Below are 16,487 nucleotides of genomic sequence, written 5' to 3'. Positions count from 1 at the left end.
AAATCTATGTACATAAATAGTTTTATGCTAGTCATTTTTACCGCTACTTGAGGCCCCACTGACGTAAATCATTTCCTTCTGCTTGAGGTACAGTCATTCTGCCAGTATGAAGTTTAGAACTAGTGACACACACAGGAATTAAATAAAGTTCAGGAACTGGATGAGTAAATGCGCAGAGAAGAGCGATGGCCCCATCACACAGGGTCGTAATAGAGTCTCTTATTAGATTTCTTTACTTCACTAACTCACTTCCTAGCATCAAAGATATACGATTTGATAGGAATGAGAGCTTAATCTCTTTCACATTTAGGAGCTTCGGATTCTGTATATATTTTTCTTCATGCTAAAAAACCACCGTGATACAAGCACTACCCATCCTTTAAGGCCCAGTGAGTAAGGTATTTCCTGTCTTGAACGCTGGTTTTACCCTCTACTCTGCCCAGATGTTTCCCGTCCCCTCCCAAGGAAATTGTCTCGACGGTCTGCTTTAACCTACTGATCCTCCATGAACATCTTCATCTTTGTGCGTTTACCCAGTTATTTGTGTACTCGCATTCTTTCCAGCATTAGAATGTGTGCTTAGCATGGACAGGCATGGTAGGATATTTATCACCACGCTCCACACGGCTCGCTGCTCAGTTTTTACTACCATTGGTTGCATTTGAAATGAACGGCATCTGCAGAGAACGGCGGCTTTATTATACTTTGTTGTCGTGTGCTTGCTCGCTTTACTCTGTAAGTGGGACTCTGGTGCCATGGCTGGGTCCTAGAGCTCAGTCAAGGCCCTAGCCAGGGGTCAAATGACTTGGGTTCTAGTCCAAGCTCTCCCTCTGGCCTGTCTTCCCTCACGTCACCTAGCCTTTTCAGTAGGACTCTCTTCATTTCCGCAGGAAGGGGTCCTGCCATGCTTCATCTAGGTTTTTTAAGTCAGAGCTGCTCTGCTGGGGTTATTTGTCATGGAGCCTGGCATGGCAGGCTTTTATTCTCTCCGCATACTGAAGATATTCATAAGCCTCCAAAGTATGAATACAGATGTGCTCTGTCGCTGTAACAAAGACTGGTCTCAAGGCGAAATGGTTGAGTGTGACAGCTGTCCAGTCCTGGACTCGGTTTTGAGATGTCACTGCAGCAAGTGTGATGGCCACTGTCCCCAGCTCCTCAGCTACATATGTGGCTGAATAGACTGTTCCTGTGGTACAAGCACAAGGACCATTCTTCTTCTAATTCGACTGTCACATAAGAGACTGCTACCATGGTTTCTTTCTGTGACCAAATGCTGCTAATCTGTTCAGTCATCCTTGGTGTTATTAATAGCCACACATCATGAATGTATTCATGCCACTTTTCTTTGTAGCAAAAGGAATCAATTTCTTGGGTTTTTTTTTCCCCTTCATGGAACTTTGGGGTTGGAATTTTAATCATATAGTATGTTGTATTGATCAAATAAACGGTGGATTTGCTAAAGGAACTTTATATTTTTATGAGATACTTAAAATAAAATTATTTTACTTCTTTTTTTTTCCTTCTCAAGATAAAGTTTTCTTCTGCAGCTCAAATTGGCCTGTCACATGCTATGTAGGCCAAGCTGGTCTTGAACTCAAGGCCGTTCTCCTTCTGCCTCAAAATTATATTTAAATGTTATGGAAAAATCAGTTCATAATTAAGAAGCATATCAAAATTGTTAAACTAAATCAGTTTGAAGTTTTCTAGAACTTTTTTTTGTCTATAACCTAGAAGCCTATGTGTTTGCTCCTTAAATTCCGACATCTTGTCTACCTTCCTCTTACCCAGCCATTCTCTTTAACCAAAGCACCTTGAATAAATATACCCTTACTTTTTGTGAGCTATAGAGACAGGTATCAGCACAGGGACTTATTGGCAGCGCTTATCTCAGCCTACTAAATCACTTGTATTTATTTTAATATGATCCCTTCATGATTGATATTCATATTAAAATTAGAAAATCACAAGTCTACCTTTCTGGTTAAATGTAGGCAAATGAGAATAAAACATCATTACTGTTTACTGTTTCTTTCTTCCTTCACCAGCTTCTCATTGCTTATCATAGAACAATCTAGATTCTTTAGCTTAACACATAAAGCTGACAGAGACTAGAATGCCCTCTTGGCGTTTCCCAGGTTAAATACCATTCCAGTCTACTCACTGTACATTGGTCCTACCTCGTCTGTCTTCCCACAGATTTACTCAGTCCAGGTTCACCGCTCTTCTCTCCTCCCACGCCCCCATCTACTTATCTAGATGGTATCTCTTGCTGCTCCGGCCCACAAAACATCCTTCGTATTCCCTAGAACTGCTGAGGCCCAGTGCCCTGTTAGCGTGATCAGTGACTGTGACTGCTACTGCCGGAGGGTTTGCTCTGCGCCAGGCACTGTGTGGCAGCTCATGGACTATGCTGTCTGTGCCTGCTTTACAAATGAGAAAAGATCTTGGAGGTGGAAGGATTTGCTCCAGACCCCCAGCTGGTTAGTGATGGAACCAAGCTTTTGACACAGGCAGGCTGGCCTTGCAGCTTACTCTCTCCATCACTTTCTGTTTCTTTCAGCAGTATGAACACTCTGCAGGAAGGGCAATGCCTTTGTATCTCCCATCACTCAAGAAAAGGGGGCATGTTGCCCAAAAAAGGTTCTTGAGAAACAGGTTACATAATTGTGTAGCTCTTCCCTGTTCCTGAGAGTTGGTTTAGTTTGGTTTTGATTTGGTGAGATTTCATTTGATTATCTGTGATAGAAACAAAAGGCACCATTTACAAAAATGTACGTAAAGGGAGCTGAGACAGCATTCTATCATGAGAAAGCCTGCAAGCATCTGCGTTCTGGTTGCTTTGTGGTAGGGTCGTGCATGTTCCATGTCTTGCCTGGGGAATTCTAGCGCAGCACCAAAATATCTGCCAGGTACATTGTGAAAAACAAACAAACAAACAAACAAACAAACACAAAAAAAGACATTCCCCCCCCCAAAAAAAAACAAATATAAAGCTGGTGAATAGAGGAGTACTTTTAACAGATGAAAATAAGCTAACCTAACTTTATCCCCTGTCCTCATAAGGTGGGGGTTGTCCTTTGATTCATTAGAGACTTTACCTCAGTTGCAGTACGGTCAACACTGGGGCTTCTTATTTTCTACCTTGCTTCATTCGCTGTTCTTTCCCCCATCTTGTTTGAAACCTGCTGCTAGAGGAAGAACAACCTTGGAATTAAATCCTCTGAAGACTCGCTGTGAAGCCCTTTGTGCATGATCTGCCCCTTGGCTTCTGCCCGTGTAACTGTTGAGCCTACTGATGGCTCATTGAAGACTTGGATATCCCCTGTCCCCAAGACAACCGCAGGTAACACAGAGCAGCTGTGTCATGTTCTCACTGTTTAAGGTGTCCCCCAAATTGTCCCCTCATTACTCTCTGCTACCCCATCATCTGTGGCACTTAGAATCATACACCCTCCACACATGTTACTGGTGGCCAGGCATGCGTCCTGCTGCTTCCCATCATCCTTTCTTGTCTGCATCCTGTATCTTCCACATCTTCCATCGCATTCCTCTTAGCACTAATGGTCCCCAGGAATGTGACCACTTGTCTTTCCTTATTTTCACCTGTGCCCGCTGTTGGCTCTGATCTCTACTGCAGGCCCTAAGCTGTTCAGTGGACCCTGGTACAGCTGCCTACGTGGGTTTTTTTTGTCAGTCTGAGGGCTGAGTTTACTGTCCATTTGCCTTCATTCTGTAGTACCTCTACTTCTTTCCCCAAACACAACGCAACACACATCGTATGATCAATTAACTTGTGTAAATTTGTATGTGTGTGTGTGTATCTGTGTCCTAGTGTGAACTCTCCTATCATCTTCCTGGATCCTTTTGCACAAATCCTCAGTAGCCTGCCTTGACCGCACTGTGGGATCACACTCATATCCTGACTATAATCTATTTTAACAAAGTTTAGATTAGTCAAGCCAGACATCTTCTGCACTTAGTTCATGGCTCTGAGCCTGGGTAGTTGGAGAATACTTTCTTTTCCCAAGCACAGCCTGATGTGCTGTCCCTCAGGTCACGCCATACCCCACTGATGTCCAGAAGGACTTGAGCTCAGCTGTCTTCAGTTCCCTGTTACAGCATTGTTGTTGACCCATCCTGTTCCTATGGTTACACTCTTCTGCCAAGATGCAGTATTCTTGGTGTAACACTGTGCCAGGTCAACCCTTTGTATGGCTTATTCTCTGATGGTTACAGACCCTTCCCACTATTGAACATGGCAGTGGTCCTGACTTCTGCCTTGTGGAGAACATCTTAGATTCTGCTTAGGTTCCTTGGCTTTACCTCCTCTTCATCGCCAGTCTTTTCTGTGTGCCTCTTGTTTTTAAGAGAGACAAGTACTATCTCTTGTCTCTCCTCCTTTCCTCATTTTTCACCAATTCTTTTTCTCTGTGCTGGCCTGATTCTCCATCCATTCTGTTGGAAGACATTTCTTCAGCGCCCATTCCCTCTCCTGTTTATAACTTCTCTGGTGGTGTGAATATGCTGGCCTAGGGAGTGGCACTGTTTAGAGGTGTGGCCTTGTTGAAGTAGGTGTGTCACTGTGGGCGTGGGCTTTAAGATTCTCATCCTAGCTGCCTGGGAGCCAGTCTTCTAGCAGCCTTCAGATGAAGATATAGAACTCTCATGTCCTCCTGCACCATGCCTGCCTGGACAGTGCCATGCTCCTGCATTGATGATAATGGACTGAACCTCTGACCTGTAAGCCAGCCCCAATTAAATGTTGTCCTTGGAAGAGTTGCCTTGGTGTCTGTTCACAGCAGTAAAACTCTAAGACCGCCTCTTTCCCTGCTACAGAGCCACCCAGCTCCCCCAGCCTAGAAAGCTGCTCTCCCTTTTTTCTTTCCAGTTCTCTCTGTCCTTTCTGGGGTTATCATCAACTTCCATGGCATTCACCCTAGGAGCTCTGCTTTTTATTTTCTGTCCTCTCCAGCTTTCTTAGCACCATGTGGCACCATTGTCGGTGACCACAGTTCAATTTCATTCAACACTATATTAACTTCTGAGTCCTTATGACAGTTTTTCACATCAACTATAGTATCTGCCCATTTTCTAGTTCAAGCCAAACTACTTAGTTCTCAATTCCTTTATCTTTTGGTTAAAGGAAATAAAAGTCATAGGAAACTGATAGATAATCTAGACATTTTATTTTATATATCATATTGTTCTTCCCTTAATGGTCAAATGTTTTATTATATCTCAAAAATATAGCTCCTGACTTAGGAATACCAATCTGATAGTAATGGGGGAATAGACTAAACTCACAGTTCAAATGTCTACAACACCAATAGACATGTTAATACATAGTGGGGAGTCTCACAGGGTCCTACCCCTAGGTAAAGAGCTATAGGCAACTAGTGGCTACTAAGATGGGGAAAATTAGTCTCTCCCAGGGATGAGTCCCATAATTGGTTAGGTAATATAAAATGGTCAGCCTTAGATCATATACACACAAGTAGACTAAATGGACTCAGCAGGATATGTGTGCATATTTGTGTATGTGTATGGATATTATGTAGTATGTATATGTGTACATGTATATACATATGTGTGTATGTAACAATTACAATGAAAGAAAAAAGAGACTGTCAATTGAAAGGGGAACATGAGAATTGGAGAAAAGGGAAAGGGGAAAGCGATATCATTATATTTTAATAAAAAGTTTTTAAAGAAATTTAAAACTCTACTGCCCCATGTTCAGTCCAGCCTTATTCACAATAGCCAAGATATGAAACAACTTCTGTACCCATCAATGGGTAGATGGATAAAAGTGATTATGGTATGTAGCTGTATATACATACCTTTAGCCATATATACACATGCATACACATATAAGGCAAAATATTATAAACACTATTTGCCACCATTTGAAGAACATTAAACCAAAGGAAATAAGCCAGGAAAAGAGGGACAGATTTTACATAGAGTCTTTCACCTGTGGAATCTAAACATCATAAGATTGATAGAAACGATAGAATTGGCAGCTGCCAGAGTCCAAGCAGTGGGTGAACGGGGTGGGATTCTTGGTTAAAAGAACTACTTGTAATTCTAAAGTGAATGCATCCTAGTGATCTAATGTGTCACATGATCTCTGTAATTAAAAAATAAACTGTATTTTTACCACAGTTCCTAAGTATTCTTAAAGCATACACAAACACAAAGGAAATGTATCAGATGATGAGTATATTAAGTAGCTTGATTGTGGAAATCATTACACAGGGGATACATCAAGGCATCATATTTTATACTGCAAATATACAATTTTTGATGTTATACCTCAAAATAAGTCTATCTATACAAACTTAAGTATTATTCAAGAGTCATGCTACAGGATATATAAAAATGAAAGCAAAGCTTACAAAATACTTTTCTTTTTAAAGTTTTAAAAGATTTTTAAATTTTTTAATTATTTTTTAAAATTGTATGTATATGGTTATTTTGCCTACATACATGTCCATTCGGCACATGCATGGCTGGTACCTGTGGAGCCATAGAGAAGGTTAGCACAATGCTTTTCTTAAATATCTTACTTAAGATCCTTATGGCCCACTCACACCTTCAGATAGAAGCCCTGTCTTGGAGAGGACACACCAGCACTCATTGAGGAAGAGGGAAGGCAGAGGAAGCAGCTCGAACAGGCTCCCTCCTTGAATGTATCCCGTCTCGCTGGAGAAGGCAGCTAGTGAGCATGTAAGTGAATGAAGAAATGATATGAGCAAGAAGACAAAGAGGAAGTTTACTTGTTCAGAGTTTATGTGCCAAAGTCATCTGTTAAGTTGGAGAGAGCAGCTTTGGTTTTATATTTCCCTATTACTAATTGTCTTATTCATTTATTTCCTTTGATTGTGTGTTAGGGGATGTCATGTGTATGTTTGTGTGGGCCCATTAATGTGTGTGTGTTTGTGTGTGATGTATGGGTGCATGAATGTGAATGTGTAATGTGTGGGTACATGATGTGTGTGTGTGTGTGTGTGTGTGTGTTTGTGATGTGTGGGTACATGATGTGTGTGTGTGATGTGTGGGTGCATGAATGTGAGTGTGTGATGTGTGGGTGCATGAATGTGAGTGTGTGATGTGTGAGTGCATGAATGTGAGTGTGTGATGTGTGAGTGCATGAATGTGTGTGATATATGGGTGCATGATGTGTGTGTGTGTTGTATGTAAAGTGCATGGACGTGAGTATGTGATGTGTGGGTGCATGATTGTGTGTGTGTTGTGTGTGAGGTGCATGAATGTGTGTGTGATGTGTGGGTGCATGATTGTGTGTGTGTTGTGTGTAAGGTGCATGAACGTGAGTATGTAATGTGTGGGTGCATGATTATGTGTGTGTGTTGTGTGAGGAGCATGAATGTGCATGTGATGTGTGGGGTGCATGAATGTAAGTGACATGTGGGTATGTGAATGTGTGTGTGTGTGTGTGTGTGTGTGAGATGTATGAGGTGCATGAATGTGAGTGTGTAGGTATATACACAGAAGAGGGTATCAGATATCTTGCTTTATTGATCTCTACCCTATTCTCATTAGAAAGGTTCTCTCCCTGACCAGAAGGTCTCTGTTTTGGCTAGTCTGTCCATCTGGCAGCTGCCGGGATCCACTTTTCCGCACCTCCATTTGCTGTGTTTATAGGCAGGTGCAGCCATGCCCAGCTTTTTTACGTTGGTGTTGGGTATTCAAACTCAGATCCTATGCTTGCCCAAGCAAGTGCTCTTACCCACTGAGCCATTGTGCCAGCTCCCATTTGTCTTCTTTATCGGGCTTGCAATTGTGATTTTTATGTAGAGGCTGACTATACATTGCAGCCTCTTCTGCCTGCCTGTCTGTCTGCCTGTACATAGTCTAGTAGAGAGGTCTTCAGAGACTAGATTTTTCATACTGCTGCTGTTATTCATTCTTCAGGGTATGTTTGTCATGACCACAAGTGACTAGATGTACTTTCCATGGCAGCAAGTTCCCACAAATCTCTTAATTTACTTGTTTGGGGAGGGCAGTTTCATAGGTTTATTTGCAGTCATATCTTCACCCTCAGGGCTCTCCCAAACCCTCCGTGTTTAGAGCACATTGCCAGGCATGTGCCCTTAACTAGGAAGGCAAGGTCAATAATAACATGTGAAATCAAGAATCTTTTACACATTCAAAAAATATTTAAATGTAAATTATATCCTCAGTCATTTTACTTCCACCCAAACTGATGTCTGCTATGGACACCAACGACTTGAATGGTATGCAGTCCATTGAATTTGCCCTTTTTCAAGTTTCTAGTTTTTATTGCAGTTCTCAGTCTTTGCTTTAGAGTCTGTGTTTATAGTAGAATAAATCAAATTAGCTCCAGTAGGTAGACTTAAGCTAACCAGAATCTGCCTCCTTATCTGAAGGAACCAGTGTGAGTGAACATTAATTTGGCGGACAAAAGAGGCATTTTTAATTTTATTTGATGAATGAAATAAATTACTTTATTATAAATTAAATGTGAAATAAACATTTATGATCTGTTCTCAAGGAATAAAACAAATTGAGTGCCTAGCATATGTGTAGTAGATCTCTTTGTCCAGTTGGTGGTGCTAAGAACTCTGATTTAATACATTTGTATGCGCGCGCGCGCGCGCGCGCGCGCGCACACACACACACACACACACACACCACACACACACACACACACACACACGCCTGACTGAATGGAGAAGTTAAACCTGAAGCCTTTCTTAATAAATGTTATTTTTACTGGGTTTTGAATTTTTAGCATAAAGTGTGTGCCCAAATCATGTACTTTCTAGGGTTAAGAAATGGATCAAATCTCTCAGATGGCAAGCAGAATGCATTTATAGTAAATTCCCGTATCGAGATGATTGGCCCACGTTAATGCCCATCTATTGGAAATTGCAGGGTTGTGTGACATCTAACTCCATCCTGCAATAGCCTTTTGAGCCAGCTCATCTGGAGGAGACGGGTGCGGCTGGTAATGGATGCTGGAGAAGTGGAGTGGTGGTCCTGGTCATGTTTATGTGCCAGAGTTAGATTTACAGATGCTGATGGCCTATGGCTATTAGGAGTTTGCTTTTCTATGGATGTATTGCTGCGACAGCCGGCACATTGCTTTGCTGGGGTGAGGTTTGTTTCTTTAACCCCCGAAGCCCTTGCTTACAGCTCTGATGAGGCCGCATAGAGCGCTAGCACGTCGCACAGGCAGATCCTGCACAGTTCATAACCGCCTGCCAGCTCCTCAGCTTCTTTACAGCCTGCCTTCCCCAGTGGCGGCACAAACATTCCCTGAGGTCAGGAACATAAGGCCAGGTGCACCTTTGCTTTTGTCCACCTTAATGCTTCCGTGGCTGTGTGCACAGACTTAGTTCCTTTGGTACCGGTAGCAAAAACCCTGAAGACTTAGCAAGGGACAGGAGACCTTCCTCATTTCTAGGGACCCCTTATGCTCTACACCCCCAAAGTGATTTTTTAAGGTCAAAAAGTTCCATAAAACTGTTAGATTTACCCAAAAGATACTACCGTTGTTTTATCTTGGTTCCAGACATTTTCCTGTCACCCACAGGGATGGCTTCTGTATGTCTATATGAAGCTGTTTAAGGGTGGAAAAGGAAGTGCCCATTTGCTACAAGGGACAAAAAGGTGGTACCAAGAGTTTGTTTAGGTACTGAGTTATTCTACAAAATTTTATCAGGCCGTGCTGGGTCTTGGGCTTACAAAGATGTACTCTAGGAGAGCCTGAACACATCAGAGTCTGTGGGTTTAAAGAAGCCGGATGCTGGGTGAGGATGTAGCTCGGTGGTAGATTGCTTGCTGGCATGTGTCAGGCCTTGAGGTCAACCTCAGTGACCACTCCCCAGAAAAAAATCTTACAGAAGCTGCAAGATCCTCCCACCATGTCGAAATTAATAAATGGTCCTGTTGCCTAGATTTAAATGTATTATAAATTTATAAACGTAGGTTATAGGAGTATCTGTCATTTAGTTGAACTGAGAGTTTTAGTACATTTTCTGTGTTTTGGCTCAGAAGGTTTCTGTCCAATGATAACCGTGAAACACCTGATGGTGAAGCGTTTGCTAATAGAGAAGTTAAAAACACCAGAGCCAAGTGTACCCTCTTTAAGAACTAGCACAGCTAACGGCTTTGCCATGATCAGGTCTTTGAGATTTGGCCTTTACAGTGCCTTGGACTTGAATAATGGAGATGCTCAGGAATCATCTACAACATCCCTTTGCACAGCTCAGAAAATGGAGCCTGAACTAACGCTTGTGTCTACCCAAGGTCACGTAGGTCGGATCCTAACTGGGATCAACTGACTTCCAATTCCACGATACTGTGTTATTTTCCTCCCTGACTTTGACACAGTGAGCCATTTTCCATGTAAATAAAAACAACTGTACCTTGTTCCGCCTCAGTAAACGTCCATACTAAATATGGAATGCATTCCTGCACAATTGCACAATGCAAACCCGGCCTGCTCCTGAGGCAGGTAATTAAGGAGCTGCTGTATCCATGGCAGAGCCCGGCTAGGGAAGGCAGGGCACACCAGGCTCTGAATGTGCAGTTCTCAGCCAGAGCCAAGGAGCGGTGGCATGGCTGTGCCCAGGAAGCAGACAGGCTTTCATTTGCCGGTTGGCTCGCCTGCTTCTTGTTTCTCGCTAGATGAATGGCATTGTATGCCGCAGGTGTATTAGTAATTTCTGAGTTTGTTCCCCACTAAAAATGACCTCATTGTTTTCTGCTGCTTCTCCATAATTATACAGGAACAGGAAAATAAACCCACCCTGAGTACAGTCCGAAGCAGAAATCTTGTGTTCTTTATGCAAGTTTGATTTATAGACGTGAACTGCAGAGCAGAGTGACGAGGAAACATTCATCTTCCCATTGCTCGTTGCCATGGCAACGGAGTACACAGAGTAGTGTCATTCCAGTCCTGGTGATGTCTGCAGTAGTTTATTCCTTTGTTGTGCGCGTTTCTTAAGCAACTGCCTCGCGTTCTCCCATCATTACAATTAATCATGCATGCACGTCCTTATCTTTCATCGCACATAGAAAGTACTAAAAAATGCATGACAGAAATAGGGAGAATTTAAATATGAGTGTGGCTTTAAACATGCATTTATAATTTCCCCCTCTCAGTCCCTTTGGAAAAATAGGTCATGTAAAAAAGAAAAACTTGTATTAATGTATAGACGTTCCAATGAGGAGAGCAAGGCAAGCCTTTGAGGAGAAGCCAGGAAAGCTTACGGAACGTTACATCCTGAGACCCCCAGAGTGTCCACCTGAGTCACTTCACATTTTGAGTAAAACTTTTCCCTGTCCCCCCATAAAAGCTTCTGGAGAATCTTTTATTTTTATTTATTTATTTATTTATTTATTTATTTATTTATTTATTTATTTATTTATTTATTGGTTTTTCGAGACAGGGTTTCTCTGTGTAGCCCTGGCTGTCCTGGAACTCACTTTGTAGACCAGGCTGGCCTCAAACTCAGAAATCCACCTGCCTCTGCCTCCCAAGTGCTAGGATTAAAGGCGTGCGCCACCACTGCTCTGGCTGCTGGAGAATTTTTCATAAGCGACTTCTGTTTCTCTACTCTCTTGAATTATCTGAACATCCTTAGTGACTGGTAGGTAGACATGGCAGATCTGAAAGACTAGGAGTCCTTTGGTTTTTTTAAAGGCTCATAAAGTTCAAGAATCTACCATAACACAAGTAAAGGAATTCTAGTTATTCTTTCTTCTTTCTTAAATCTTTCATCTTCTGCTTGAGTCAGGGACTTAGTTATAGCCCAGGCTAGCCCAGGACTTAGATATAGCCCAGGCTAGCCTGGAGGCCCTGAGATCTTCATGCTTCCACTCATAGGTTGCGCCACCATGCCCAGACTTTCTTATTCTTTTAAGCAAAATAACTTTACTCTAGTCGTATCTCATTTGGTTCTGAGGAGATATTGTGCCTACTAATTGTGTGTTGGTTACTCCCTGCCTTTTGGGGGGCTTTGGGCATTCCTTTGGTTAAAAAAGCATGTTCTAAAATAACTGGGTCTACATCCTTGGTCTTGCTTATTAGGGGAGACCTTTTAAAAGAACCTCAGCTTGTCTTAGTTTCCCCCATCAGTGCAGTGAGTAACTCTAAGATGTGGATGCCAACAAGTGCTTGCCGACAGAAGCCTGTTAGAGCTGCCTCCTGAGAGGCTCTACCAGTGCCTGACGAATACAGAGGTGGATCCTCACAGCCTACTATTAGACTGAGCCTAAGGAAGGAGCTAGAGAAAAGACCAAGGAACTAAAGGGGTTTGCAGCCCCATAAGAGGAACAACAATATGAGCTAACCAGTATCCCCAGAGCTCCCTGGGACTAAACCACCAACCAAAGAAAACACATGGAGTGACCCATGGTTCCAGTTGCATATGTAGCAGAGGATGGCCTAGTCGGTCATCAGTGGGAGGAGAGGCCCTTGGTCCTGTGAAGGCTCGATGCCCCAGTGTAGGGAAATGCCAGGACCAAGAAACGGGAGTGGGTGGGTTGGTGAGCAGGGGGAGAGGGGAAGAGGATATGGGATTTTCGGAGGGGAAACCAGGAAAGGGGATAACATTCGAAATGTAAAAAAGAAAATATCTAATAAAAAAAGAAATGTAAATAAATAAAATATCCAATTAAAGAAAAAAAAGACTAATGTATTGTTGGGGAGTGGGGGAGAATTCACATAAAGGACTTATGGGATAGGGACTCAGTTGGCAGGGACTGTGGTCTTGGTGGTGTAACTGCTATTGCTATGACTGACTACCAAGAGCCAAAGCCTGAGAACTCAGGTGCAGTCAGTCTCCTTCAGCCCCAGCCCCAAAGATACTGAACTGTTCCCAGCTCTGCCTTCACAAGCTAAGGCCAACGCTTTGCTCCCCCTGGGCTATCTGGACGTGTTTCCTCTCCATATCTACTAAATCCCGAAGCGAAGCTGCGGCATGGGAGTCCTCGCTGTGAAATTCTCACCCATCACCATTCAGGGTGAACTTCCGTTGTTGTTGTTGTTGTTTGAAATTTGGATGCACCCATATACTGCAGCTTGTTCAAATTAACCTCTTCCCTCCCCTTCTGGGAAATACAATCTTCACTCTATAATAACAAATTCAAGAGACTAAAGATTCACAGTCTAGAGTAGTTCTCTTCCCAAATCCCCCATCCTGTTAGTTTAGGACACAAAGCCTTATCAAATGAATAATGTGAGGCGTGGGCCTGCCTGCCCCCTTTTGTCATCATGGGATTATGTGTGTATTTCTCCCACTCTCAGAGTTCTAAGACAAGCATGTCACCAGCTGGGGGAGAGAGGGCTCTAAGTGGCTCCTGCTCATCTGTAACTCTTTGTTGAACTCTAAGCACACCTCACACCGAGGATAAACTGTTACCGTTTATATCTTACATTCACCAACTCTTACTCTATCCCTCCTACCATGATCCCCTACCAGTGTCACGTGTTCTCCTTCTCCCCCTCCCTCTCCCCCTCCGGGCCCTATCTCCGCCTCCCCACCACCACCACCACCATGTATAGGGTCATTTACTGGAGCACGGGTAGCCTCTCAGGCTGCATCCTGAAGAAAATTGACTCTTCTTTCTCAGCAGCCACAAATTGCCAATAACTCCTCAGCCAAGGGTGGGACTTCCTGACCACCATTACTTTTCCTGCCAAAATTTTGTCTAGGTTAATAGTGTCTGGCTATGATCAGGATTTGATTCTCTTTTTTAAAAAAGCTTTTATGTGTATGGTTTTACCCGTATGTAAATCTGTAACCTGTATGTGTTGCAGTGACTACAGAAGCCAAAAGAGGGCACCAGTTCCCCTCTGGAACTAGAATTTACAAGCAGTTGTAAACTGTTAAGTTGTGGGTGCTGGGAACCAAACCCAGCTCTTCAGCAAAGGCATCCAGTGTTCTTCACCACAGAGCTGTCTCTCAGCCTAATGGAGTTGATTCTTATAAGTGGCTGTGGTTAGACCACACTGGAAGGAGTAGCTTGCCCACTTGGGTCTGGAGGAAGGTTCTAGTGTTGTTCATAGAAATTGTCTTGAAATAGCTTTGCTGCATTCTGTCCCTAACACACATGTACATGCGTGTGCGCGCGCGCGCACACACACACACATACACACACACACTTACACTCCCTTTCCAGCAGTGGCTGTGGCACTCACTGCTTTCTCTTTTCCGAGCTGGTGGCAGAGCATCCTTTGTTGAGATTCATGCTCCTTGGCAGCCCTCCAGGGCACACGGCAATTCCTATTTATTTGATTTAGCTTTTGTTTGGGTAGGCTTGTATTTTGTCTGTTTTGCTTTGTGGAGTTCTTTTCTCCCCAAATTTTCATGTTTAAATCCCTTGGTCTTCATTTCTATTTATTTTTCCAGCTTGCTTCATAGTATTGCTAAAAAGTTGTTTGCTTTAAGCTATAACAAAATAAGTAGTCTTGGATTAACTTGTCTTCTAGATGCAGCTTTGTAGATGATTAAAAAATAGCCGGTGTTTGTGGCTTGCCCTTTACCACGTTCTGATAGTACACTGTGTGCTTCTGGTTTTCTTTGTTGAGATCTCTCTCTCTCTCTCTCTCTCTCTCTCTCTCTCTCTCTCTCTCTCTCTCTCTCTCATCAAGAGGGTCTCAATATGTAGCCCTATCCTAGAACTCCAAGAGATCTGCCTGCCTCTGCCTCCCGAGCTCTGGGATTTAAGAAGCATGCTGGCGAGCCTGGCCTTTTCCCTGTCATCTGGTTGGTAGGCCATGCCAGTTCTAACCAGAGGTCGTCGTCCTACTCTCTGAAGTCCTTTGCTCTTCCTTCTCTGTCTCTCTGTCATCCTCTCTTCTTTGACTTAGAATCCCAACTTTACAACTGGTCCCGTAAGATAAAAACAAGCCCAACTCACATGTCTTCTGGTGGTTTGTGATGTTCTGAGTAACTCCCTCCAATTCTTTATAGACACCCGTTATTTTGTGGCTACACCAGTCAGTGACTGGAATTTAAACTCCCTGTAGACATTTCCACATGCTCCAGCCTTCATCGTCCGGTGTGCTCTTCACTCCAGTAGACAGACCATCCCATCCTCCTGTCCCATCCTCCTGTGTGTCCCTTAATCACTATGAAGGGAGTCGTGGCCTTGTGTTTCTCTACTCTCAGGCTTTCTTTTTCCTTTGTTTTGGAAACAAATTGTCTCTTAGCATCTCCTCCAATGCAGACTGGGGCTGTATGCAAAGAAGTAGGACAGACACTCCCTCGCCCTCCAGAGACTCTCAGTTAAGGAGATACAGGTAATTGATGTCCAGGATAGGTAATCCTGAAAAGTGAATGCAAGCCACTGAGCAAAGGGGTGCTGAATGAAGACCTGCCATAGCTGTGCCCCAACAAGCAGGCTTCTACCCCCACCTCCATCACACTGCATTATTGTCTTCTTTGATGAGGTTATTGAATGTGTGACTCCACCCACCACTGTCTCAGATCCAAGTCTCTCCTGCAAGGTTAATCTCATCCAACAAGTTATAAATCTTTCTTCAAGAGACATGCTCTTCCTCTGGCAAACAGGTTCCTCTTTTTCTTCTCACAGTTGAAAATTTTCAATTCCTTAGAGCCCACTGTTTTAATAGTTGGAAAGCCAAAGAGGGGTGCAAATATTTCTTCAGATGTCTCTTCAGAATATATCCATTCTTCCTAGGTAGGCCAGTTACAGGAGATGAGAGCAAGTCAGGCTTCAGAGGAAGTTCTTACCAGGATGAGATCTGAAAGATGAAATTACCTGCTTGTCGGGGGAGGGGATAAGGATGGGGCTGTAATCTGTGGAGAGGTCAGCAGAACTGCATATATATGTATACACACACACACACACACACACACACACACACCTGGATTTTTGATGTAGCTGGTGTTCCCTGTTTCTGTATGTACAGATGAGACAAAAGATGAGTGTAAAGTAATTAGACTGTAGAGGCAGGCAGGGGCCAGACCATGAAGGGCATTCTAAGAGTTGTCAGGCATCTGACCTTAATCTTGACACTGGAAAGGCATCTATAGGTTAAAGTAGTGAAATAAAATGGTCAGACTAGAGAGCCACGTGTTCTTTGTGTTTGGCATAGAGATTGAGTTTAGATGTAGTGAGGACAGCCTGTCTGAGCAGATCTCAGGGAGCCCCCTTCCCAAATGCATCCTTTGATTTTACTCTCGACGTTTGTCCACCTTGTGGCATTTACCTGCTTAGTATGAGAACTTGTCCCAAACCTTAGCTCCCCTTGTCCAGTTTCCTCTTGTGGCAACTAGAACTCTTCGTGGTCAAGCTACGAGCTTGTTCTAAAATGAAGATGCTGCCGAGGGTACCCACTGGTTTCTCAGTTAACCACTCTGAAGAACCCCCTTGTCCTGCCGTCCGTCTTAGAGCCGCTAGAATTTTGGTGCCAATCTTGAGTTCAATAATCTCTTTGGACTTTGACATCCAGTATAATTTGC

At 43.3% G+C, this 16,487-nt stretch overlaps 1 protein-coding gene across 7 annotated transcripts in view; it reads left to right on the top strand.

Annotated features, from left to right (window-relative positions):
- Efcab11 (EF-hand calcium binding domain 11) overlaps positions 1-16,487 on the top strand; it is a 192,248-nt gene that overhangs the window by 36,922 nt on the left and 138,839 nt on the right. The window contains exon 7 of one of the 7 annotated variants that reach the window (XM_006516386.4): positions 6,605-6,953. The exons of 5 other annotated variants lie outside the window; for them this stretch is intronic. In XM_006516386.4, coding sequence (XP_006516449.1) covers positions 6,605-6,608 — 4 coding nt within the window. In that variant the 3' untranslated portion in view covers positions 6,609-6,953. Of the gene's footprint in view, positions 1-3,195; positions 6,406-6,604; positions 6,954-16,487 lie in introns of those variants that run through there. One more of the 7 variants, XM_006516384.4, reaches the window with a different exon arrangement.

The sequence above is a fragment of the Mus musculus genome, chromosome 12 (genome assembly GCF_000001635.26).
Source record: "Mus musculus strain C57BL/6J chromosome 12, GRCm38.p6 C57BL/6J".
Lineage (NCBI taxonomy): Eukaryota > Metazoa > Chordata > Mammalia > Rodentia > Muridae > Mus > Mus musculus.
This window is presented reverse-complemented; position numbering and strand designations above follow the sequence as displayed.